General features: G+C 44.3%; 1 protein-coding gene across 2 annotated transcripts; it reads left to right on the plus strand.

Moving 5' to 3' along the window:
* The first annotated feature begins 3525 nt into the window (after window positions 1–3525).
* On the plus strand, window positions 3526–13272 carry fam49ba (family with sequence similarity 49 member Ba). Of its 2 annotated transcripts, none has more exons than XM_079751313.1 (11): window positions 3526–3631; window positions 6853–6926; window positions 7282–7403; window positions 7586–7691; window positions 7922–8058; window positions 8635–8712; window positions 8935–9054; window positions 9162–9241; window positions 10036–10162; window positions 10411–10481; window positions 11298–13272. In XM_079751313.1, exons 2-11 carry the CDS (start codon window positions 6854–6856, stop codon window positions 11365–11367), a joined length of 984 nt encoding a protein of 327 aa, XP_079607439.1. In that variant the 5' UTR covers window positions 3526–3631; window position 6853; the 3' UTR covers window positions 11368–13272. The 2 variants fall into 2 exon arrangements, with proteins under 2 accessions (XP_079607439.1, XP_079607440.1); XM_079751314.1 differs by having other exon boundaries at window positions 8938–9054.
* The last annotated feature ends 14622 nt before the right edge of the window (window positions 13273–27894 follow it).

Here is a 27894-nt window from a genome sequence, read left to right on the forward strand (position 1 = left end):
GATAACTCCTGTAGATGTCATTAAGTTAATATGTAGTATGATGTATGGTGTGTTTAACGTCAATATGTTTATTGGAATCCAAGCTGAAAGGTTCTTTATTCAATCCCCTTGAGTCTAACCCCCACCTGCTCCTTAATGACATGTTTCCGTACTGTCCTGCATCTACATGCTCCTTAATGACCTATCTCTGTATATTCACTGTCTAACCCCTACCTGCTCCTTAATGACCCGTATCTGTATTCACTGTCTAACCCCTACCTGCTCCTTAATAACCTGACTCTGTACTGTCTAACCCCTACCTGCTCCTTATTGGCCTGTCTCTGTATTCACTGTCTAACCCCTACCTGCTCCTTAATGACCTGTCTCTGTACTGTCTAACCGCAACCTGTTCCTTAATGACCTGTCTCTGTACTGTCTAACCCCTACCTGCTCCTTAATGACCTGTCTCTGTACTGTCTAACCCCTACCTGCTCCTTATTGGCCTGTCTCTGTATTCACTGTCTAACCCCTACCTGCTCCTTAATGACCTGTCTCTGTACTGTCTAACCCCTACCTGCTCCTTAATGACCTGTCTCTGTACTGTCTTACCCCTACCTGCTCCTTAATTACCCATCCCTGTAACCCCTGTGAAGGGGGTCTTGGATGGCAGAATCAGTGCTACCTATGGGCTCTGTCCTATGTGTTACTTGGTGCTTGACTTGGTAGCGATCCACTTAAGGCACGCTGCATAAAAGTGTTTCCTCAATGACTTGGAAGACATTGGGGGCAGGGGCGGAGGTCGGGGTAGTGGGTGGTTCATAGGGTTAAGTTAGGGTTATTGTAGGGTTAGTGTCCGTGTTTTTTAGAAGTGCAGGGTTATTCTAGAAGAATGGTGTTACTGCACCCCCTCTACCCCATGTCAGACCTAAGTCCCACCCCCTTTAACCATTAGTGACCAATAAACAACGTGACCCTCTTTGAAATGACGTAGAAATCGACCAATCAGAACACCCGACATCACAACGTCTTTGGTTGCTGTTGTGGTTGTGTGTTTGCTAAAGAAATGTGGTGTTGTTGTGTATAGTTTGAATGAGCAGTGACCACTGTGGCTGACGAAGCTGGTCATGTGACCAGGAAGAGACTATTTCATTGGTGCAGAGTGGATGTGACCTCATCTCTCTAGGAAGGATCATGACTTGAAGATATAATCCGTTACATTGTATTGAGAACCACTTCACTATATATCTACGGTGATATCACAGGACGGAATATTTGAATGGCCCTACGGGTCTACGGGTCGTGTGTGGAATGGTTTAATCTCCAGGTTGAAATAAGGGTTTCTAATACTTGTGTACCAAGTAGAGGTCTGAAGATGCTGTACAAGAACCAAGCCCAAAGGGACCAGGCACTGTCTTATATAAGGCCCAAGACCGCAGCAGAGTCTGAAGGACCTCCAAGCGACCTCCATCCAGAAAAAAGCAGTTATATAACTAACTGATGAAAAGACACACAGCATGTGCTGTTTGACTCACCATCTAATCTCGTTACCAATCATTTGTTTGTGCTATAATCTTTATTGGATTACCTTGAATGTTTTTAGACATAAAATAATTTATAATAATTATAATAACGATAGTCAAAAATAATTTATTAAAGTTGAAGGAAAAAAAAACTCAAACCGCTTTTGGGCCCCAGGGGTCAGATCAAAGTTTATCGATGCTCAAGACCCATGGCAGTCAGTTCAGACCCAAACCCGATCAGAAGTAGATTACTAGACAAGACTGTATCCAAGAACCCATTTGGTTCCGATCCCACACCACCAGGTTGGTTTCGGCTGAGCTTGGCTGGGGTGGTCCAAAGACACCTCATTAGAATAGCAAGCAGCTAAAGAAGAATCTACTGAGGGCAGTTACCGCTCTTTAAACGGTTTCTTAAGTCATTCCGTGCATGTCCTCCGCTGCTTCGACGAAAGACACGCATCGCAGCAACGTCGCCATGGAGACGGGCTGGAGAACGAGGACCAAACGAAAAACGCAAAGCACATCACTGGAAAGACTGGATGGGGGACGGCTTCTGGCGCCCCCTGCCGCTGGCAGAGTGTAACGACGCGAAAGAGTCGCTTCCTTCGAGTTCAGCCCCCCCCCCCCTTCCCGTTATCGCAGACACGCAGGAAGCCGATATTCTTCATAATACTGTGATAACTGTTCCTGTTTAAATGTTATATCAGATCTGATCAATAAAAAGAACGAATGGCTCATCGTCTGTTACGTCTCTCATTTTTCAGTTCAAAACCAGCTGTGATGTGGTGACCCCCTGTCCCTCGGGGGGCGACACTCAGAGACATCGTGGAAGGCGGGATGGGAGGGGTGTTTTTTTTGGGACAGCAGTTGCTTCGTCTGTATGCAAAAAAATAGGCATGCAATTCAGCTGCATTACATCGGAACAAACGTGCATAAATGTGCTAGTTTAATAACGCTGTCGTCTTGACTTAATTTACAGATTAATTAACATTCTATTTAATTACATGATTAGTGCAACTAATTGACATGAATCAGTGTTCTGCAACTATAAATGTAACTAAATGTTTGTGCAGTCAGCGGTAGACACCGCACAGGAGCAGTAAGACAGTGCCAAGATGAACGAGAAGTGAGCCTTGGGGCTACATAAATGTGTAGGGTTGAGAGCACGGCTCCGAGGCAATCACAGAGAGTACGAACTACTCGGGCAGCAAGGGCTGCTTAGAGACCGTCTTGGCGCTACTCGGCGGCTAAAAGGGTCAAATATAAACTCCTAATGCACTGTTGCTTTGGTTTAGCCCAGCTCGTTTGTCAATAAGTGTCACTTCCTCCTCAAGAAATCAATTCCTTTTATAGTTATGGGCTGCCTCTCCCCGTTCTCAAACTCACGCGCATAGAGCACTGTGAAGCGCGTGTGCGTTAGAGCCAAGGCAGCATCCGGTTGAATTAAGTCTCCAACAATAAAGGTCTATTTGGAGTCTATTTTGTTATGGTCGGTAGAATCCGTTATTTTTGCATCGGTTGCATACAGTAATTCGGAATTGTAGTATAGAATAAAAGTGATTTTAGAAGTATGTCATACATATATGCAACAGACGCTGTTACGTACTATGTCATTAAGCAAATCCATACCAACCATTTTTCATGGTTATACATTCATTCACACTATAGATATTGTAAACGCCTTACATGTTTTAACTGAAAAAGCCTGCATGCTGCAGTGGGCAGGTCGACAACGTTTAAGGTCTAAGAAAAATAAATGTGTATTTACCTTAATTTATTTGATCTTCAATGTATGTATTTCTCCACATAATATGTGGCGTCGGAGAAGGAACCACAATATGTAATTTTCTAATATATAATTGTCTTACTATTGATTTAACTGTCCAAAAAAGATAGACCATACCTTAAACCTTAATAAAGTTTAAACACAAGGGCCTTTATTGTGAAGATAATAGATATCTGCGTGCCGGAAGCCAGGATACATATTGCAGATTTGTTTTGGCTTGACGCGTCTCTCTATTTTCCGGGTTGAACCAACATGTAAAGAACCAACGGTACGACACACCTGGTTGACTGGTGATAACGGAGACTTACGACGTCGATCCGAAAGGATTTTGTAAATCTATTAAAAGGTTAGCACTCACTCATCCCATCTTTTCGGTGCACAGTTTTCGTTTGGGTGGTTTGGTTCAGGGGGTAAACTTTAACGGCACTCCGACTGATGCAGGTAAGTGGGGGGCCGTGCAGGTGGGCTGGCTGCCCTCAGGTACCGCGGGAGACCATCGCTCATTCTCTCCGTTTTCACTTCGGACGGATTTGACCTAGAAAGGAGTTTGCGTTTACGGTTGGAAAGGGTAAGCATTCATGTACTTTATGTTACTGGATGGACATTTATCCAAACAGTAAAGCGCTCTTGGACAACTTGTGTCCACTTGAACCGAACTAATAACCGAACCACGAAGTAGGAGGAAAGCGGCCGAACGCCTGCCGCCTTTGTACGCTTCCTCTTAGCGCATATAGGCCCAACTTTCATAAACAAATTTGACACTTCCTCATTTAAAAAAAACCCGCATTGGGGCTGAAGTTTGACTGGAGAACGACAGGCTTGTAATTAGTAGCCCGTACGCATGCGTACACATAATCACAGAGTCTGGCCTCCTGGGCGTCAATTCATTGCGGGGTTTGTTGAGTAGCTAAAATGCAAAAAAGTGGAGGAAGGTTTTGTGTTAAGGATGACATGGACACTTGTTTAACTCTGAAAAACAGAAGTGTCTGTGTCTGTCTGTGTGTGTGTGTGTGTGTGTGTGTGTGTGTGTGTGTGTGTGTGTGTGTGTGTGTGTGTATGTGATTAATAGCAAACTCATATTTTGGCAACACAAATCGGATATCATGTATGGTACTTAAACGACCATACTGGTCGTGGTGCTGAACGACGTGATGGACATCTGAATCTCTTGACATTTAATGGAATTAAAGACCCTGTATGTTGTTGGACTTGGATACATAGATATGTCAGAGCAGCCCCAATCTACCTGCAAGTCACTCCTCCACCCATCTCCCTCACCCACACAGGTACTGTGTCAAAGTTCCCTCATGCTGTTTACCTCAACAGACGGTCATTCAAATGGTTGTTTCTTTTAGTTTTGGTTTGCATGTCTGTCCTACAGCTTCTCCATGGAGACCAGATTCACTCAGTACTGTGAACACAGAAAGCGACAAACCATCAATGTTGTTCACTCTCAGGGGTCAGAATATGGGTTCCCCTCTCTCTCAAACCCGCTGCCAGGGCTCAGGTGCCGCGCCCCGTAGTTGATGCGCAAGTCTTCTGTTCACTCGCCTCTTGATTGGTTTGGGTTTTCTGTTTGTTCATTTAATGGAGGAAATCTAATATTGTTTACACCAAGCAATACTAACCATTTATTGTTGCTTCAGATCGTAGCAACTGCTTTTATCCAAAGCGACTAGTGGCTAGATTGTTAAGGCGCAGGTAGGGGATAGGGCATGGTTCTCCAGGATGCCAATTGGTCTTCTGTGGGCATTGGGGTTTGAACGCCCCTAAACCACCACAGCCTCCTGTCCCCATCTGAACCATGAGCCTGTACGATGACGAGCACCAAACTTATCTGTGTGTTCTTGTTTGGGTTTGAGTGCTGAATCCTGTTCTGACCAGGTGTCGTGCATTAGATAGACTTCCAGTGTCTGGTGGTCTCACACGGTGATGACAAGCATCAGGGTGACCATTGTGGCCCATGCACAGCAAACTATGTAGATGAAGATTTCGGAATATGATTATTTTGGTTTCGTTCTCACCTTAAGGAGGAAAATAAAAACGCATTGTTTTGAGTTTGTCCATGTGATGTAAGGTAATGATGAAGCCCAAAACAACGATTTGTTTGATTCATCGTGGTTTAAATTTGGAATCCACTCTAGACTCAATGCTACAGGAAGTGTTTACCACTTCCTGTGTGCTGGGTCGTCCTGCCATGGTTGGTTTACTTGTGACTGCTTCAGTGGGTGTTTATGCCAACACCTTAAATTATGTTTACTGTTATGATATGAGGATATCATTAGACATTAACAAACATCCTGTGTGTGTGTGTGTGTGTGTGTGTGTGTGTGTGTGTGTGTGTGTGTGTGTGTGTGTGTGTGTGTGTGTGTGTGAGAGAGAATAACACGACAATCAACACAAACCGGATATCATTTTTCATTTATGGGACTTTTTATTGACCATACTGGTGGTGCTGAACGACATCTGATGGACATCTGAGTCTCGGGTGTGTGTCTTTACTGAACATGTCAAATCTTGTTTATGTCAGCTCTTGGAATTTCTTGAGTGCTATCGCCCTCTGGAGGCTTGTAGGTGTGTTCCAACAGACAGGTTATTAACTCTCAGAGATTGCGTTGAAAGACCATGGTGTTAGCCTAGCGGTGGACTCCTGCCGTGTTGACCAAACTGTGCTTTGGTCTAAAGCTGCTCCCGCCACAGTCATGGCGGGTCGTTTCCCTGTAGACAGTGTCGGTTTCACTACCTGTTGTGGTGCGAGCCACAGGCAGCTCGTTCTCAGTAGGAGTGAGCTGCTGGGAGAGACTGGATGCTGCCCTGCGGAACCCGCTGCCAGCGCCTCGTCCCTAACCGCGTCACTGAAGGGTCCAGAGCGCCCCTCGGCTGTAATGTTGTGAAGGATGTAGGATTAAGATGTATCCATATTTGGCTGTGAATTCACGCCAATTATTATTATTTTTTTTCAGTTAGTCTTTCATTGTAGATGCACAGAACAACACAGTCAGACTAGGCATTGGCAAGTACCGATACCTATTAAGGGCATGATATACTACAAGATAAAATGTGCTAGACAAAATAAAAAAAGGCGAGATTTATATTTACTAGAAAGCTTATTACAGGGTAGTAATTTTATTGACAAATTAAACGTATCAGTCAATAATATTGAGATACTTCTCGCATTGGACCTGACTCGGCAAACAATCAGTACTTGAAGAAGGCCCCAATATTGCATCAATATTTCTGTATGTCTGTTTTCTATTGTCTTTAAATGCATCCTGTTTTTTTAAAGGATAAATCTGCCTACCAGTTGGTCCAGTCGATCAGTTGATCAGTCTGGTAGGTCGATCCATCCATCGTACATTTTGGTGGACAAGCCCACCTGTGATGTCACTTTAGTGTCCTAGGTTAATTAAGGGATCCAGTCATCCTGCAATTCACTCTCCACCCAGCAGGGGGTAGCATTAGCCATTTATGAGAATGGGTTGATATTGGGAGGAGACATAGTATAATAATGCTGCATGTTGTGGGATGTACCAGTATAGTAAACATTGTGTGTGTGTGTGTGTGCAGAATGGGGAACCTGATTAAGGTGCTGAGCCGAGACATCGACAACAATGGTGGAAACTTCTTCCTGGACTTTGAGAGTAAGACACACTCATGCAGACATTGACTCCTACACGCATGCATATATGCACGCACAGAAATGGGCTTGCACATGCACATAAACACACACACCCCACCACCGCTTGGTTGAGCTCCGTCTAAAACAATAGATCTACAATGTTTTATGAGAACCAAAATGGTGCTGATCTACTGATACCTGTTCTATTTAGGCCAGCTCTGTGTTGACGATCTTATATTATATTCATATTTGTATTACTGACTCTGCGTAGACCGGCTCTATGCATACCGGCTCTATGTAGACCTGATCTGTGTATAACGGTTCTATGTAGACAAGGTCTATGTCGACTATGTCTTTAAACCCTGGTGGTCCTTCAGATGCGCAGCCCTCCCCTGCGGAGCGGCAGGTTTGGGAGGAGGTGAACGAGGTGCTGACGGAGGCGCTGGTGGTGCTGACGGAGCTGCAGGCCTACAGCGGGGCAGGGGAGGAGATCAGACAGGTCAGTGGCTAGAACTCAGAGCATCACAAGCTTTACCAGGGTCCGTCTGACTCCGTCAGGCCTGGGGACCTAAAGTGTGTGTGTGTGTGTGTGTGTGTGTGTGTGTGTGTGTGTGTGTGTGTGTGTGTGTGTGTGTGTGTGTGTGTGTGTGTGTGTGTGTGTGTGTGTGTGTGTGTGTGTAGGCCATCCAGCGGCCGGGGGAGGAGCGAGTGCAGGAGCAGGCCTGGGCGGCGGTGGTTCCCCTGGTGGGCAAACTGAAGAAGTTCTACCAGTTCTCCCTGAAACTCGGTGAGTTTCCCCCCCCCCCCCCCCCCCCCACCCCCATTCCTCCTCCGCAGGATTGACTGACACGGCAAGAAAGGACCGCCAGGGGAAACCGCTGCTTTCGTTTACAGTATTATAGTAGATGCCTATCCAAGAAGACTTTGAACAGAGCCTTAGCTGTGAGGTTGTTTGTGGGTGTTCTGGGTGGCTAAGGCGATGTTGCCCTGATGTGTGTGTGTGTGTGTGTGTGTCAGAGTGTTCCCTGCGGTCCCTCCTGGTGGCGCTGACCCGGTCGGGAAGCTCCCCCACGCAGCACCTGGAGCAGGAGCAGGCCCTGGCCCGGCAGTTCGCCCAGATCCTCCACTTCACGCTGCGCTTCGACGAACTCAAGGTCTTCCTCTCTCCTGTTCATCCTCACATCATCCTCCTCTGCCGCTCCTCTTCCTCGCCTTCATCCTCGCCTCCTCCCATCTCCTCATCATCCTTCCCCTCTTCACCCTCACATCATCCTCCTCTGTTCTTCCTCCTCTTCATCCTCTTCTCTTCCCCATCTCCTCATCATCCTTCCCCTCTTCACCCTCACATCATCCTCCTCTGTTCTTCCTCCTCTTCATTCTCTCCTCCTCCCCATCTCCTCATCATCCTTCCCCTCTTCACCCTCACATCATCCTCCTCTGTTCTTCCTCCTCTTCATCCTCTTCTCTTCCCCATCTCCTCATCATCCTTCCCCTCTTCACCCTCACATCATCCTCCTCTGTTCTTCCTCCTCTTCATCCTCTCCTCTTCCCCATCTCCTCATCATCCTTCTCCTCTTCATCCTCACATCATCCTCCTCCTCTGCTGCTCCTCCTCCCCTCTTCCTCTCCTCTACCTGCTCCTCCCCTCTACATGCACTCACACACCAGCCAACTCTCAGCTCCTGTGTCCTCCTCCTGTCCTCCTGCTCACGTTGCATGCTCTCCTCCAGATGACCAACCCGGCGATCCAGAACGACTTCAGCTACTACAGGAGGACCATCAGCCGCATGAGGATCAACAACCTGTCGGTGAGCGAACGCACACAGAAGCACGCGCCCAAAGTCGACACACTATTGATGGACAAACACATTCTATTTTATTTTTTTGTCGTCATTTATAACGGTCGATCTGGGCTTGTTGTGTGTCCCTTGTTCAGCATTTTGTATTGCCGTTTCTGCACAAACGTATAACTTCTTGTTCGGTGGAATCTGGATGCCAGTTGGTCTCTATAAATAAACGCTTTGATTCAGCAGGCGGATGAGGGGAATGAGGTCAACAACGAGCTGGCCAATCGAATGTCTCTGTTCTACGCCAACGCCACGCCCATGCTGAAGACCCTGAGCGACGGCACAACAAAGTTTGTCTCGGACGTAAGTGGAGGCTGCCCGACTCTGCTATGCGGAAGTCAACATACTTTTTGTAACAAAACATTACAAAGAAGGCTCATGAGGCTGTTTTTGATTGGTTGGTTGTGCAGAATCCGGAAGTGCCGATCGAGAACACCACGGACTGTCTGAGTACGATGGCCTGCGTGTGCAAAGTCATGCTGGAGACGCCGTGAGTCCTGCCTCCGTCTGTAGGGGAAGAGAGAATTAAGGCTTACTTTACAGGTTTTGGGCTAGGCTAGTCTAACTTTACAGACCTGCAGACAAGATAAACTATGGAATTACTTGGATTTACAAGTATTTTGTATCCTAATGTGTGTGTGTGTGTGTGTGCCACTGCCTGTGTGTGTGTGTGTGTGTGTGTGTGTGTGTGTGTGTGCCACTGCCTGTGTGTGTGTCACTGCCTGTGTGTGTGTGTGTGTGTGTCACTGCCTGTGTGTGTGTGTGTGTGCCACTGCCTGTGTGTGTGCCACTGCCTGTGTGTGTGCCACTGCCTGTGTGTGTGCCACTGCCTGTGTGTGTGTCACTGCCTGTGTGTGTGTGTGTGTGTGTGTGTGTGTGTGTGTGTGTCACTGCCTGTGTGTGTGTGTGTGTGTGTGTCACTGCCTGTGTGTGTGTGTGTGTGTGTCACTGCCTGTGTGTGTGTGTCTGCCTGTGTGTGTGTCACTGCCTGTGTGTGTGTGTCTGCCTGTGTGTGTGTCACTGCCTGTGTGTGTGTGTGTGTGTCACTGCCTGTGTGTGTGTGTCTGCCTGTGTGTGTGTCACTGCCTGTGTGTGTGTGTCTGCCTGTGTGTGTGTCACTGCCTGTGTGTGTGTGTGTGTGTCACTGCCTGTGTGTGTGTGTGTGTGTCACTGCCTGTGTGTGTGTGTGTGTGTAACTGCCTGTGTGTGTGTGTGTGTGTGTGTGTCTGCCTGTGTGTCACTGCCTGTGTGTGTGTGTGTGTGTCACTGCCTGTGCGTATCCAGGGAGTACCGTAGTCGCTTTGCGAGTGACGAGACGATACTGTTCTGTCTGCGCGTCATGGTCGGAGTGATCATCCTGTACGACTACGTCCACCCTGCTGGAGCCTTCGTGAAGACCTCCGGGATAGACGTACGTGCACCCCCAGATACTTCTGCTTTCAGCTCTTGTCTTACTTCTTTACCCCCCAAAAATGCAGCGAGCGACAAGGTTTTGCATCCAATAAAGTATCGATTTTTTTTTTCTTTAATACATTAACAATACTGATCTGTAAGACTTGTATCTTCTGTCTTTGTTTCACTTCAAGATGGAGGAGTTGAAATGTAGACATGAATATGAATTTATCGTCCAGATGATATGAACGTAGGTTTGTTTTCCAGATGAAGGGCTGCATCAGAGTCCTGAAGGAGCAGCCTCCAAGCAGTGTAGAGGGCCTCCTTAACGCTCTCAGGTCAGGACCTACCTTACCTGTATACCTTTGTCTGCAACACCCCCACCGGCCACACCCTCACCTGTAACACCCTCACCTGTAACACCCCCACCGGCCACACCCTCACCTGTAACACCCTCACCTGTAACACCCTCACCTGTAACACCCTCACCAGCCACACCCTCACCTGTAACACCCTCACCTGTAACACCCTCACCTGTAACACCCTCACCTGTAACACCCTCACCTGTAACACCCTCACCTGCCACACCTTCACTTTTGAAGGTGAATTGTTCAATGCCGACAGATCCTTTGTCCTGTTGACGATGTCACTGCAGTTTGTCTCAAATGTTGAAACAGAATCTTGGATTCAATTTCATTGTTTACCTTCGAACCAAATAGGTTATTTATGATTATAATGTAGCATTCCTAAATACTTTATCATGATTGGTCAATAAGGTTAAAAGTGTGCGTTATCTTTCAATAAGGGGAAACCACTGCCTTTGAACAGTTTCATGTCAATGCGCTACAAATCCAAACCTGACACTCCAGCAGAACTATCTACCAGTTTCCTCGAACACGCAAATCAATATGTAAAAAAGCACCCCAAAAGAACATTACAATTTCAGCTGATGAGTCGATAAAATAACCAATACCTTTTTATAGCTGAAAGTAATAAGTCTCTAGTAGTTGCGGGGTAAATCACGGCGGGGTCCCGTTAGTAGAGAATAAAATACGATGGGGGTTGTAATGTGGACGAGGAGAAACGGAGGGAGCTTACCCCCACGCTTGGGGGGACACGGTGTGGTTTATCCTAACTACCCTTTTCCTCCCCAGATATACCACCAAACATCTCAACGATGACACGACCTCGAAGCAGATCAGAAACATGCTGCAGGTTAATTGACGAAGCAACCCAAGAAGAGTCTCTGACGACTCCTCATTTCAGGAGCTTTCTTTTCATCATATCTACGGTCGGGCTGGGCGGTGAAGAAGACTTTTGTATCGTAATATTTATGCTGAACTTTGAAATGGATACATTTCCATGTCTCAAAGTTCAGTATGATGAACCTGATGGCCTCATTCAATAACTCTAGTAATTTAGTGTTATTACTCGTATTATTATATTTGTGTTATGATACAAAGCAAATACACGCATATGTTAAATCCTGTGATGTCATCATCCCATTGAAAGACGATATACGATAGCATTGATTATCGCCCAGCCCTTCTTAAAATATTTCTTTGTTTTTATTTCGTTTTTTAATGTTCCAATGCATTTCACAGGATCGGGATGGTGAGAGTATTTTGTTTGTAGTAGTACTCGTAATATCGCAACTCTCTGCATCCCGTTTGCTTGCGGTTTGACAATCCCTCTGCTTATTTTGACTGAATGCTGCTCAGACATAGCTAGCTGGCAGGCTAGCTAGCTAGCTAACCTGCTAAATCCTTGCATGACAACGTTTTGGGGCCTACATTGCTGTGCTAAATATGATGTAAATTATTAGATTTGCGGTGTAGGAATTTTTCCATCTTTCTCGGCCCGCTATGACTACTAACAAATGAATGCGCCAATCCCATCAATGCCGAAATAATTTGCCTTTTGTTGCACGGTACTTTTCAACCCAGTCGTGTGACTGTTGGTTTCTTGAGCTACATCCAAAAAGGCATGACATCATCAAACTGCAGGGCCAGAGTGGACGGAAGAGAAAATGTTGCGGGCACAAGCCGAGCACACAGTCATAATTTTTACATTCCATTTTATAGTAAACATGTAGACACGTTTTATATACTTACCCTTTTTTTCATTACAATTAACCCTTTCCGCCAATTGTTCCTCTAAAGTTGTAATAAATACAATTCTTTGCCAACAACGGGTTTAGGCTTGGAACTCAACTACCAACCAACAGGCTGCATCTTTAACTGTAACTAGGAAATGAGGGTAGGGCTGTATTCTCGTCAGGCATGGGGAGAACAGTCAAGGGGAAGTTTTTGCCAGTTTGCCAAATTTCTCCATCGCTTTAATAGCTAAAATCATATGCGCATCTTTTTCTCCACCGATGGGAATCGGTTCCTCTATCAGGAAGGGGTGTACAGCTCTAGGGCCGTTTGTCGTTTTGTTTTAGTAACTTCGGTTTCTCTTGACTACCTCTTTGATAACCAATTACCCTGGAGTCGAAAAACACTTCATGAGGTTTAAAGAAGTAAGGCACCACCCACCATATTTACGAAAAGAAAAATTGGCCAGTGTATTTGGAGTCATTTTGAATAGTTTGTTGAATATTGACCCAGGTTCTGGTTGTATACTGGACTTAAAGACGGAAAACTTTTTTTAAAGTAAAACATGCCTATAGGGTGGGACCAACGGACACGTGAATCATGATGTGGTTCTCTCCTATTCTCCTAGCAACTGTTTTTATTGGTTGGAATGGGATGCCTTGCCCGTGTGGACTTGATGCTATCAAATCAGATAAATCAAAAATATTTTTTTAAAGGATGAGGAAGGTGATGAAAAATAAGGAAAGGGCATAACAAGGTTGAAATTGGTACAATTTCATTTGATTTTTCTCTTAACTATTGTGTAAACTGGGACTGACCGAATGAAGAAAGACTGCTGTGTATTCTTGTTCATGTCACTGGAATTATTGACTGTTGGATACAACCAAATAACCAACAGTTACGGCTTTTAAAGTACAATTTATATCCGTAAGCTTTCAATGTTACCTTAAGTATTGTATTTTAATAGTGTTTTTTTATGAATCTGTTTTGCCCGTTTTTGATTTATGTATGCCAAATAAAGTTTTAAATTTTTCACTGTTGAATTCTCTTACCTCATTCCTTTCTGGCTACTTTGTTATATAATTATATATTATCTGAAGATGGTTTGTGGATGAAATCATCCCATGGGCTTCTATTTGGATAGTTTATCCAGTGATTAAAAAATATAATCACTGGACAGGTCAGCAGTCTTAAACATGATTGTGAATTTTACTGAACAGAGACCGTTTAAAGGGGACATCTCATACCCCCAGGTGTGAGTGTGATTAGCCATTCCAAGCAGGTTTGAAAATGTGCAGCATTGTGACATCACAGGTTGGCGTGTCCATCTATCCGTCACACATCTAGATGGACACGCCCACCTGTGATGTCACAATGCTGCACATTTTCAAACCTGCTTGTAATGGCTAATCACACTCACACCTGGTGGTATGAGATGTCCCCTTTAAAGGCTCAGGAACCCTTTTCTGGTGTTTTGGATTAGTTAGCTTTTTAGAGTGTGACACTTTGGGCTTACGATATTGAACCTTTTCACAATATTCTAATTTTTGGAAAATTTGATTTTGAGGTTTTCATTAGCTGTAAGCCATAGGTCTCATCAAAATTATAACAAAGGCTTGAAATATATCACTTTCCATGTAATGAGTATATAATTTATTAGTTCCACCTTTTAAGTTGAATTACTGACATAAATGAACTTTTGCACGATATTCAAAATGTTCGAGTTTCACCTGTAGGCCTAATAATAGGCGAGTTTCAGATGAGGCATGCAGCTTTGTTTGCCATACGCCAGAATGCATTCTGGGATGAAAAACGTCAGAAATACCTGTGATAACTTCTGCTGCGACAAGTCACCTGGGGCATCTTATGAATTCTCTTTGTTGCATAGGAAATTTCCTTTCCTATGGAAGTGCTTGGAGGAAAGGTGGCTCGAATTCTAAAAATGCTTAGGAAAGGAGCATCGATGCTTCCTTTAACCCTCCTTTAGCATAGGTTACTCCAGGGGCCTCTACGAATTCTGTTTTTTGCATAAGAAATTTCCATGCCACTGACGAAGTTTACCGACACTACGCAAGACGCATGAGACGCGGTAAAGCAGAAGAATAGAAGAGAAGAAAATACAATTGATAATAATCAGTGTTGCCACAGTTACCTTGAAAAAGTAATCTGATTACTGATTACTAGTTACTCCTTAAAATAGTAACTTAGTTACTTTACTGATTACTTGATTTTAAAAGTAACTACGTAAGATTTTTGCCAATGCTAACTTTCCCCCCCCCCCCCATCAACAATTGCTTCCCCCCGTCAACAATTGTTCTCCCCCTCGGTCAACAACTGGTCTTCCAACCCCCCCCCCCCCCCCCCCCTCAACAATTCTGCGCAGGGGGCTGGTGGGGGGAATTCGGGGGGGGGGGGGGGGCATCAGTACCTCTTGTATACAGGGCCCAGAGTTTGGTGCTACGGCCCTGGGTGCACACACTGACACACGGCTTTCAACCGCTTCCGACAACTTTTAATGCTTAGACAAAATATCACCCCGCGCTTTACGGGGCGATCACCGGACGCAGCTCCACACACACACACACACACACACACACACACACACACACACACACACACACACACACACACACACACACACACACACACACACACACACACACGCAGCACCGCGCGACTAATTCCGCCGCTAATAACAACTGGTGGCGCGGACTCTGGAGAGTCAAGGTCGACACTCGCCTCTGATAGATTGAAGTCTTTGGAGACTTACGCTTCACACGCACAATTCCAGAAAGATAATTATTTGAATATAAATGAATTCATTTATTGCTGGTTAGTAAGCACAAAAAATACACCGTAAGAAAATAAAATGCCAACTTCACATTTAAGAAAGACTACTGGGGGCAGTTAATTTCAACATCAACATAAGTTTAGCCTCTTTTTTTTGACATGTGAATTGGAATTCAAGTGGCCTAAAATATTCCCGTTGGCCAAGTCCGACCTAAGTGATTCTCACTGTTGGCGATAACCTGAATGAAATTAATACGACAAGAACGCATGGACCAAAGAGCGCTTGTTTTAGTCAATCTTCGGAAAATTGTAGTTTCACACTAGAGACGTTAGAGGTCAGCATTACCCGCCGTCGCGCAATGACGTCGGATAGGAAGAGTGGAGTTGAATTCATTTTAAACAGTGCTGTCTTTTCCTATGTTCAAAAGGAAGCACGTTTCATCTCTCCTTGACCCGATGACGCAAAGGTTAAGGAAAGGAGGCATAAAGGTTAGGAGATTTGACTATTCGTAGAGGCCCCTGGCTTTCAAAACTCGCGGTAGTTTCAGGAAAACAACTTCCGCCTGCTTTTCTGGGCATTTGCTCTCGAATAATTGCGGACATAAGACACTCCCTTCATATAACGTTGCCCTGGTTGGTTGGAATTACCACATGGAATTTCCAACGTGAGAAATGACATAACTCCTTTCAGAGAGGCGTGCCTGGTGCCCTCTGCCAAATGCATATTAAAAAAAGACGCTTTTGTGAACTTTCACTTCATCACTCATCATGTTTTTTTTTATTTTGAATGAGGAGATTGTTTAATATGAAACTAAAATTGGCGACCAATTTCCCTTGGTTGCAGAAAATTCAGCACCTTTGCTCCTCAGCCTGCATCAATAAGGGGACATCCATTGCGTTGAATTCGTAGACCGAAGAACGCAAGCGCCACTTGGAATGCCTTCCTCCTTGTTGACGAGAAGTTCACCTGTGCCCGCCTTGACGTGATGGGAACTTGACGTGATTATGACGAGCTCCGCCGGATCTTCTCAAGTTTCGTTGATAAATGCGGTCCAATGCAGACGATCTGAAACTCGCCTGTATATATTGGCCCCGCCGATGGGTGCTCTGTCCACCAGAGGGCGGTCCATCCTACAGCTGATATCGAGACGCCATCAGTCGGTTAAGTTTGCTCTAAAGAAATGTTATTTTAAATGTAGTTTTTATAGAAAAAACATTGAAAAAACTTTTAATAATATATTATATCGATTTTTGTTGAATGTTTTCTGTATTGGTAGTTTATTGCTGACAGTCACTATGACTAGCTTTTAGCCTTATGTGGTTAGTTTAAGTCGACTTGTGTAGGCCTATGTCAACCATCAATAGTGGCGAAGTCACGCCCCGTCTGGTACAGCCCATGGGACCTATATGAGATCGAAAAATATGAATGGGTTTCAATGGAGAGAAAGTAATTATCTTCTGGTCCCAGTCTTTATATTCCCCGGATTACACATATGTTGTTTGTGGATTTAAATGATAATTTTTCATGTCAAGAGTTTGACCGTTTGTGCAATTGTTCAGTTAAAGGCTGTAGAGGAAACACAATAAGAATACACGTCTCGTATATGACGTCACGCTCCCTGCGACTGGCGTGGACAAGACCGACAATCTCCCCATCGGCATAACTGAAAATCACCACATGGCCCGATTTATAATGGTTTTCACGGTCTTTCGATGCTTTTATCCCCCTCTTGGAAAAAAGCGGTAAAATGGAGCAGAGAGGTCGCCATGTCTGTACCGGAGTCCCAAGTGCGGGTCGTGACGTATATCATTCGCGTCGAGAGCCGCGAAGAGCTGTAGTTCACAAAGCGGCCTCACACAAAACCTAACATTATCAAACTTCTTCGCGAAATATTTTAGTTTTCTTTGCATGAAAAAGTATCATTTAAATCCACATACAACATATGTGTAATAATCCAGGGCATATAAAGGCTGGGACCAGAAAATAATTACTTTCCCTCCATTGAAACCCATTCACATTTTTCGATCTCATATAGGCCCCATGGGCTCTCCAATGGGAGAGCTGCATGCAGATTCAAAGATGCTGATTAATTAGGTTTATACATGGCTGGAATGCTAATCTACGGAGCCCTTCAGGGGGTCACATAGTTGAAAAAAAAACAACCTTGATGTGTAAATCCGTGCGAACGGACCGTTCCCTCGGATTCCCAATCCGTGCGCATGAATTTGTTTCGTTCTACGCTGCAGAAGTACCCCATGAAGCATTTTGACGGCTTTGTGACACAGGCTTAATGCATGAGTAGGGCTAGGCTAGATAAGATATATTTAAGATGAAGCCAATCATGCTTTATTATTATTATTTTTTTGAACAAACATTCAAATATCATCATTCAAAGAACTCAACAAAATAGAAAAAATACAAAAACAATGTTATAACATAAAAATATTTGGTTTACTATGAACAGATATATAGGCTACGGAGCCCCTCTGGGGTCACTCACATGGTAAGTGTGTGGGCCTACATTTTTGTGTAAATCCGTTTTGTAAACCGTTCCATCGGATTCCGAAATCGTGCGCACGGTTTTCCCAATCCGTGCGCACAGGGCCGGCGCTCGGCATAGGCGACCTAGGCGGTCGCCTAGGGCGGCAAATACGTTGGGGGCGCCCTCTGGTGGCGCCCTTAATTAGTCAATAAAAATATACGAAAACGGAGAAGGGAGGGGGCGCGGGCGCAATTGCCTCCCCCCGCTGGGAAGACCTGTCCAGGGCACAAGTTGATGTCGAGTCGCCTAGGGCGCGGAAACGGCCAGCGCCAGCTGTGCTTAGACCTATCCACAGTGATAGATATAACAGAGTGGCGACACTTCCATTGGACTCCGTTGTAGAGTTTTTTGCCACCTACTTCCGGGGTTTGGAGCCTCGCATAGTTCCAAAACATCCATGTACGGCGTAGGAGATCATTCATTTCCATTGCTGGCCATCGAGTAACTTCTGAGGTAAGTGCATTAAATAGCTACCTCTTTTGAATTGTCAACTGTCTATATTGTATCAGAGGCCCTTTATGATGCATATACTGATAATTATTTGTATATGTGTAGCCGAGCTAAATTTAATTTGATTTTGTTTTATTTTTTTATCATTGTTCATACCTTTTTTATTGTGAACTCCACCAAATATTGGTTCCTAAGTAAGTTGGTTTCGTTGTTTCCTATGGCATGCCTTTTGTTTCCCTGGGGAGTGGTTTTGCGTTGCACCTGTGTGTCTAGCGTCAGTGAGCGCTGATGCACGGAGCTGGTGAGTTGCGTTTGTGTCTCTCTCCGTTAGATTTTTATGTTAACCCCTTGTTGGTTGCCCTTGAACGGTTGTGGTGGTTCACACTGCTTTGCGACATGCTTTTAGGCACGCGGGAGAAACTCCCTGGTTCGTAGACATTTTTTTTAGTCATTGAATTGTTGGAAGGGTGGCAGGGGCGATTCTAGGGTCAGAGCTTTAGAGGTGCTGAGCACTCAATGAGCCCCACTGCCACACCACCCACCCTTTTTTCACACAAAAACAAAAAATATTTCTATTGAAAAATAACTTCATAATTTTAACATTGGTTCAACTAACTCAAAAGATTTTATGTTTTGGACATTATTTAACAATTTCAAAGACGAACAAATATAATTTTTAGAATAAAATTTCTTACTCCCAAGTTTTAGGGGTGTTGAGCCCCTTTTTAGGGGTGCTTCAGCACCCCTAAAAATGGGCTAGCCTCGCCCCTGAAGGGTGGACTTTATAACTTTTAACTCGTGAACTAGCTTGAGCTGGTGTTAGCTTACTACGGGGTTTCCCGGCCGCGTGAGATTCGGCATGGGAGGAAGATCGCTGTATTTCCCGCGTTGATATTACAAATGCAGTTGTGTGATCCAGTATGTGTGGTCAATTGTTTGCTTCCTTTATTTTGTAGAGTGGAGAGAGATATCCCGGATTGTGTGTGACGCCTGTGTTGTTTTGTCTCCTTTTGAAAGGTATGCCTGTTATGTGTTTTTGTTTATGGAATAATATGTAAAATGAGTGTGAGAGGAAAATGACAATTCTTTATTATATTTTATTTCCTTTATCAGTGTATATATTTTATATACTGTCTTTTTATTTAAGATCATTTTATGCTTTGTTTACATTTTTATAATTTATCCCCTACATGTATTCATTGAAAGAGAGAGATATCCCCTACATGTATTCAGTGGAGAGAGATATCCCGGATTGTGTGTGACGCCTGTGTTGTTTTGTCTCCTTTTGAAAGAATAAACCTCCATCACTCGACTCCTGTGTGTGTGCCTCACTCAAAGATACAAGACACAACGCAGAAACACATCGGTTACATATGCACAGCGTAGTTATGTATATTTTTATCTTTGTAGACGACGGATTGCCTGCTAGTTTGTTAGCTCGACTTCGCCATCTTTGAAGGTATCTCCGGGGGTAAATTGATTAAATTGCTACCTCTTATGAATTGTCAACTCTCTATATTATATCAGAGAGCCTTTATTATGCATATACTGATCTTGTATGTGCACAGCGTAATTATATATTTTTTTTTTATCTTGGGAGACGACCGATTTTCAGTCATTGCCTGCTAGTTAGCTCGATTTCGCCAGCTGTGAAGGTATCACTGCACCAGAAGTTAAGTAGTGTATCTCTGACAACTTTTATTTCGGTAGTTATTGATGTGGGATTACTAGGATCAATAAGGTTGATTAACGACGGGTTTAATCTGCTGAACCTGACGGTGTTAGCTACGGTGTTGGAGTACTGTGTGTCTGATGCTATAGCTAGTAGAAATAAGGTTGCTTTTGTTTAATTATACCCTTGAAAAGGCTGTTGGATTACATATATGAATAGAAATTATTCCACGCAAAAAATATATGCCATAACGAGGAGCTTTGAAATGTTATTACACAGACAGTAGTGTCATTCTTTTTTTTCATAATGTAAGCTTCTGTCCACCCCTTCCCCAACTTGGCAGCAATTTGGCCATGTGTGGGGAAACTCATTGACCTACAGGCTATTCAAGGTCTTGTCTGATTATCTTCACTCTCCTGCAGGTGGTGGCTACTGGTGCTGGTGGCTGCTGCTGCTGATGGTGGATGCGGCTGATGGTGGCTTGAGCTGGCTGGTGCCGGCAAACCCTGCTGCTGCAGGTCGCTGCTGCTTGAGGCGATGGCTGCTTGGGCTGGGTGGTGGCGGCTTGTGCTGGTGGCTGGTGCTGGTGGTGGCGGCGACTGCTGCGATTGTTGTCCTTCCTTTCGTCCTGATGCACTTTGCTATCCTTAACCTCAGCCTGATGTATGTGGAGTATTTTCTTTGTTTATTAATAACTTATAATATTCCTCTGTTCCTTCACTTTGTTCTTGTTTTACAAGTTAGATATACACGCACACCTGTTTACACATTTGTTGTTCTTGTTCCACACATGGCTAACATTGTTTTATTTATTGATAGCCCCTGGCTCTACTTTGCTGTTCACACTTACTGTATGTTTGCTTCGTTGTTCTTAGTCCTTGTTCCCACTTGTTTTTGGTTCCACAAACCTCAGCCTGATATATGTGGAGAGGATTTTTTTCTAAACACTCAGCACCTCAAACACTGGGTCCAGCTTTACATGGTGCATCCTACTGTTGGGCAGTGGAATCTGCATTTGCTGGAGGGTTTTATAACCAGTGGTCCATTTTACTTGTATTGCTTTTTTAATTGTCTCCTTTCCTCACCGTATTCCTCACTTATATACAATATTCATCCCTGTTCCTTCACTTTGTTATTGTTTTTCAAGTTGGATACACACACATTATTGTTGTCTCACCCATTGTTTAATAAAAAAATACTATTTCATTCATCCAACATTCATTTGTTATTCTTTAATATATGGGATACTTTGTGTATGGCTTAGTCTTAAAAGTATCATGGTTGTGTGGAAGAAGTTGCCTGGAAACTAAATGCTAAATGGACTGTTGCTTCTCTGCTTTCTCAATCGCTCTCTGACCAAGGGTAAGTGAATCGGAATTACAAGCAAAATCAAGAAAATCCAATAGTCCAGTTGCGCAAAAATGAACATCTTGAATTGTCTTTGATTTCAGAACAGATGTAGTAAGGTCAAGCCACTAAAGTCAGTAGCCTAGTGCTACCCATGCTAAAACGAACGTGAAGCTTTCCCTCAAACTTATAACGTACGTATCTAAGTAGCTTGCAGTTGTCACCCTACCACTCCAAATGTAAACCTGACATTTACAAATATGCAACAATAGTCAAAAGTACTTGGGTATGTGTTTAATTTATATTTACCATTCAATATTGCAATCGCTGCTGTCAGTCCCATTGAAGAACTGGGCAGCGCGGCGTGTTTTGGAATTATACAGGTTTACATGAACCACGTGACAACCCTGCCGGCGAGATCAGAGTGTCGCAACTCTTCTCTCTATGGCTCTGGACCTATCTATAAACAGGCTTCCCCCTGTAACCTGTTAAAATATGGTTGTTGCGAAGCACAAATTTCATTTGTAAAGCTAATTGGTTAAAAGTTAAAACACTTATTTTTATTGTAATAACGACTCAGAAAGGCAAACTGCAATATCACGTTAGTGCTGCGTGGAGGAAGACAGTGGCTTTGGGATCCACTCTCGGTCCGATTCCGAGTCTTCCGACCCTGTATCGGCAAAGCTTTGACGTAAAGCGAGACTCGCACCAGACGAGGCATGGAGCGGGGTTTTGAGCAATGCTGGAAGTTAAAGCGTGGCTCTATGGCGGCGCCAGTGTGAGCGCTCTGTTTGGAAACATGACCAAATTAAGTTTCAATGAAGACAGTGCTTTTAACATTGAAATAATAAAAAGGTTTTTGTACATTGCGCAAAGTTTCAATGAAATTGCACCGCAGCACATGTTGCACACTTGAAAATAAACTCAAGCGTGACTTGAAGAGTAGTTTCTTTAATGAGTTCTGTAAACATACACAAGCAAGGTACACATCTGGTTACGACACGCTCTGTCCGCCATGTCTCAACACTGCTCTACAGAATGTGTAGCTTTCACCAGACAGAGTGCACCAATAGACCAACGCCACTCTGTGGCGGAAATTAGGTACTACATGCATTACATTATATGGGCGTAAAGGAATATGGAGCACAATGTTTACAAAATGAAACAAAAACAAGAAGAATGACTGTTAAACAAATTATGGTAAAATGGGGGCGGGGGTGTACTTATCTAACACGCTATTCTCACATTCTCCCCTCCAAAAAGTGATGTCGTCCCTGACATTCTATTACCAAACCCCATTATGATTTCAATAGTCCACATGTGACATCTATGCATAGAATGTAGGAAAGTTATTTCCAAGGAGTCAGAGTTCATGTGTCCATAAAGATGCATGACTGTCCACAGTCCCAAATATGACATATATCTCCTGTTAATGCCATATGTCTGCAGCAGGTGTATTTGTGCACGATAACAGCCCACTGCCACCTCGCTATAAGCGAGGACATCTGCATCTTCCCTGAGAGTAAGGTACTTTACCCAGGAATAACCTCCTATCTAAGCCAACATGTGGTACACTTCCTTTGATAAAGTCTGTCTTAGTGTCATACACTTTTTACCCAACAAATTAGTAATCATTACTTGCTAAACATTAACAACTGTATTTCCACCTTGCTCAAGTATAACTTTACTATTAACTGATTATAAATATTTTGCTTTTACTCTGAACACAACAGCAAATAATTCCTAACACATGCTCAATCTTTCCTTATGCATTATCTTTGCACTTAATCATGTGACATGGTAGGCTGCCCTAACTTATGATATGTAAATATCATTTTTGGTTTTCTTGCTCTGAAAGGATACTTATTCTCCACGGCAGGAGGATCAGCAGGATCTTCATCCTCATCACTGGGTGCAGATTCAGGAGACCCCTCTTCACTCTGAGTGTCAGATATCTCAGTGTCCTGCTCTGATGCCCTGATTTCCTCTCCATCTGATGCCAGGTCTTGTCTTATTCCATCGTCTTCATTGTGTTCCATCTCTGCTGCTTCTCCGTTGCTTGGATAAAACTCCGGTGCCTCCACATTCAGATGATCTTCACCATGTCCACTGGCTCTTTGTTGTAGTCCAATAATGGATGTCCATCCATCCTCATTTTCATCCTCTGAGCTCTGTTCTTGCTCTTTGTGGTTGCTCCTGTTGTGTCTCGTTTTCCTTTTTCCAGTTTCCAGAGGTAAGTCCACTTTTTCCACAGGGAGAAAGTCGCACGGCAGCAGAAGATTCCTGTGCAGGATCCTACAACGTCCCTTGCCGTTCTCTGGTTTGAGCTCATATACTGGACTGTCTGGATGTTTCTTTTGTGTCACAACATACACTTTATCTTCCCAGAATGATCTCAACTTTCCCGGACCACCTCTTTCAGTCAGATTTCGAACCAGCACCCTGCATCCAAAAGACAACTCTGCACCATGAACTTTTCTGTCATAGAGGACTTTACCTCTCAATGCTTCTTTGTTTGCTGAGTTGGAAGCCAGCTTGTAAGCTTCAGTCATTCTTGCCCTCCATTTCTCAGCGTAGTCGCTGTGCGATGAACCTTGATCTTTTGGTGTAATGCCAAACATAAGGTCAATAGGGAGTCTAGGGTTGCGACCGAATAAGAGGAAATAAGGTGCATAGCCCGTGGCCTCACTGCGAGTACAGTTAAATGCATGAACCAATTTTGCAAGTGACGTTTTCCAATCTGCTTTGGCAGTCTCTGGTAAGTTTCTGAGCATGGCCAAAAGTGTCCTGTTGAATCTTTCAACCTGGCCGTTCCCCTGTGGGTGATATGGTGTGGTTCTGGACCCCTTAACCCCACTGTATTCTTGTAGTTTAGCAAACAGCTTGTTTTGAAATTCCTTACCCTGGTCGTGATGAAGGCGTGCAGGGAACCCAAACCTCAGTGCAAAATCTCCAAATATCTTTTCTGCGGCTGTTTTGGCAGCTTTGTTGCGGCAGGGGTAAGCCTGGGCGAACCGCGTGAAATGATCCATTACAACAAGGATATATTCATATCCTCCCTTACATTTCTCCAGATGTAAGAAGTCAATTGATACCAACTCAAAAGGATACGTGGTGATGATGTTGGTGAGAGGCGCTCTGGTTGGTTTGTTTGGACGCTTGTTTTTAAGACAGCTACACACCTGTGTGATGTAATGCTCAACATCTTTCTGCATATGCGGCCAATAAAAGCGCTCTCTGATGAGATTCACCACCCTTTCCACTCCAAGATGTCCCATATCTTCATGGAGTTCTTTGTAAACCAGCCGATGGTACTTTTGAGGCAGGAGGAGCTGTAGTCTGTTTGTTGTTTCCCTGTACAGCAGTCCTTCATCACTAAGGTGCAGTTTATGTTTTTGTCTTGCCAGTCCAGCTACTTTGTTACTTTGAAGTTGTTTTCCACACTTTGGCCATTGTTTTGATGCCATGTATTTTAAGACCGGCCCAATCACTGGATCATCTCTTTGTGCCTCTCTCAACTCTGTTTTAGGGATTTCCCCCACTGATGTCACACCATCATCGTCTTCAGCGATAGCTGTCGATATGGTCACTGGACAAAGCCAGGGCTCACTCTCTTGTGACTGAATAGCTACAGCCTGGATCATACTGTTCATAACTTCAGGCAACACAGCTTGTGTACATGTTAGCATGTACTGCTCCATGTCTAAGGGCATGCGCGACAGTCCATCAGCATCCCTATTAGCTTTGCCTGGGCGGTACTTAATAGTGAACTGGAAGTCAGCTAGTTCAGCTATCCACCTATGAGTAGTTGCATTAAGCTTGGCTGTGGTGAGCACATACGTGAGAGGATTGTTGTCTGTATAGACTGTAAATGGTGGTGAATAATAGAGATAGTCTCTAAACCTCTCACATATGGCCCACTTCATGGCTAGGAACTCCAACTTTCCCGAGTGGAGGTGGTAGTTTCTCTCAGGGACAGTCAGCGTCCTCGATCCATATGCAATCACCACCAGCTTCCCTTTCTGCCTCTGATAAAGCACAGCCCCGAGCCCCACTTGTGAAGCATCGCAGTGTAAGGTGAAGGGTTGTTCATAGTCCGGATACCCTAACACTGGTGGCTCAGAGAGAAAGTCAATAAGACTGCAGAGTACCTGTTGGTGATCTGGAGACCATGTGATCGGATGAGATGATGGCAACTGACCTCCCCCACTTTGTTTCTTCCTGATTTGTCTGGTTTGTTTCGGCTTCCCTTTTCCACATTTGTCTGCGGTGAGGAGATCATACATGGGCTTTGCAATGGAAGAAAAGTTAGGGATGTAACTACGATAGTAGGAAATAAATCCCAGTAATTTTCTTAACTCACCGATGGTGGTGGGTTTCCTCTGCTTCATGGCCTGCACTGGGGCAATATCTGCAGGGTCCATAGTGTAGCCTTCTTTAGTAACCAGCTTCCCAAGAAATCTCACCTGGTTTCTGAATACTTCACATTTTCTGGGAGTCAGCTTTACTCCGTGGCTTTGGTAACGGTGCAGTACCTGCCTCAGATCATTCAGGTGGTGTTCAAATGTCTGAGAATGTACAAGATTATCATCCAAGTAAGGCAAACAAACCTCATCCCTCAGCCCAAGCAAACACTCCTCCATAGACCTTTGGAACTCTGCTGGTGCGGATGATAAGCCAAAAGGGATTCTTACCCACTCGTACAGTCCCCAGGGTGTTATGAATGCTGTGAGAGGACGGCTTGATTCTTCCAGGAAGCCTTGGTGATAGGCCTTTCCTTGGTCAAGGACTGAAAACCAGGAACTTCCTTTGAGGCTGTTCAACATATCTAATATGCGGGGTATTGGGTGTCGATCAGGAATGGATTTCTTATTCAGCTCCCTGTAATCACAACACAGTCGGAGGCTTCCATCTTTTTTTCTCACACACACAATGGGACTGGAGTAAGGGGACTTAGACTTTGTTATCCAGCCCCTGTTTAACAAATCCTCCAAGTATTCTTTTACCTCCTTATGAAGCGGCTTTGGCACTGATATGTATGTTCGCCTTACAGGTGTGGGGTCGTTAAGACGAATCTTGAGCTGCAGTGAGGGGATGGTCCCTACATCATGTTCATCCTTAGCAAAAGCATTACATTCCTTTCTGAGAAGTTGTTTGACCTGCTGCTGTTGTGATGGAGTAAGGTGAGTAAGGGGGACTGGGGGATCCCAATTCTCCTCACTCTCTCTTCCTTTAGTGTTTTCTTTAGTCTTCTCTCTGTTTTCTATCACCACTGTTTGTGTGTTTTCCGTGTCTGGGAACTTTGCCTCTGACAGACTGATGTCTACGGGTTTTGTATCTGCTGGATACATGGTTTTAACCCTCTGTGTTTGTCCCAGTATTGTTTTTGGTGGCAATAGGATATCATGACTAGTGCTGTTTGTGACTGGAATAGCAACACGTGACCAGCTACCTCTCTGTAAGCGAATCACACTTTCTTCCATTTTTAACCCTTCTGGTAATTCTGCTTGTGAACAGGGTTCAAACAACACATCTTGGTGGTCTGGGAGTGGGCCTGCCCTCACAGTGCACTTCACCGTTTTAGTTTGACCAGCTGGAATAGACTTCATCTCTCTACCCACTTTAACTGTAGCTTCACCTATCTCGTCGTCACCACGCTTCATTACTTTCAGAAATACTTCAGCTTTCTTACAGTCAAATGAGAATGCTGCACTGACTGCTTCGGTGACAGCACATGGTGGCGCTATACCCTTCGCTAACACCTGCTCAATTACATTATAACCGATGATTGGTTGTTCTGCCACCCCATCTCCATCAGCTACAAGGACTGGCACAGAGAGCTCAAGCTGTTTGGTGCTGTTTGAGGGTAATTTGAATGTGACCTCAACCCATCCAGAAAAAGGAATAGGTGTCTGGTTTACTGCCCTCCCATCCAATCTATCTGTTCCCAGAATCTCAGCTAGATTCCTGACTGCAGCATGTGGAATGTTTTGTTGTCTCCATGTCTCATTGATTAGGCAGACCTGTGATCCAGTGTCCCACAAAGCTTTAGTTTCTATGTCATCTATCAGGCAGGTAATGACGTATTTCTTGCCAATCAGACGGAGTAACTCTGTTCTTCGTTTTGGGGAGAGGAAACTGACACTGACCGCTTCCTCCTTTTGTAGGGTCATATCTTGTGTTTTAGCTGCCACTTTAGCCTCTAAGTGCTGGATACTATCTGTGATTAACTTGTAGACATCTCTGAGCTGTTCATTCTGATTGTTTTTGTCAACAGGTGGCGTTGGTGCAGCTGTAACAGTGCTAGATGACATATCTACCTGTCCTTGTTTATCAGTAGGCCTCCTTCCACTTCTACATCCACGTGATAGATGTCCACTCAGCCCACATTTGAAGCAATGGTCGCAGTTGCCTCCTTTATTGTTCTCTTGGCAATTTCTGCAGCCACGTTTCCTGCTTGTTCGCTGCTGGGCAAAAGATCTAGGGGACTCAGACATGACCTTTTTAATTTCTTCCACCTCTCCTCTCAGCTGTTTTATTACAACGAGTAGTTCAGATTCTGTGTGAGTCATTGCCAGTGGTGTTCGATTCACTTTACCTTTTGTGAATGTGGAGGATGCCCGTTCTTGTCCACCAACTGCTCCGACTGATGCCTCTGGGACTGACTGGGTTTCAGCATGGATTTCTCTCACTCTGGGCTCTTTACAGTTTTTCTTGAATTTTTGTTGTCTTTCCCACTCAAGAATAGCTGCTTCGTTGCTTTTCACAATCAGAACCTCGTCAGTGACCGCTGGGTCATCCAAGTAAGCTTTTAGCTGGTATTTTATATTGTCACTAATGAGTCCTGTCTCCA

The sequence above is a fragment of the Pollachius pollachius genome (assembly GCF_949987615.1).
Source record: "Pollachius pollachius genome assembly, chromosome: 14".
In the NCBI taxonomy this organism is placed as follows: domain Eukaryota; kingdom Metazoa; phylum Chordata; class Actinopteri; order Gadiformes; family Gadidae; genus Pollachius; species Pollachius pollachius.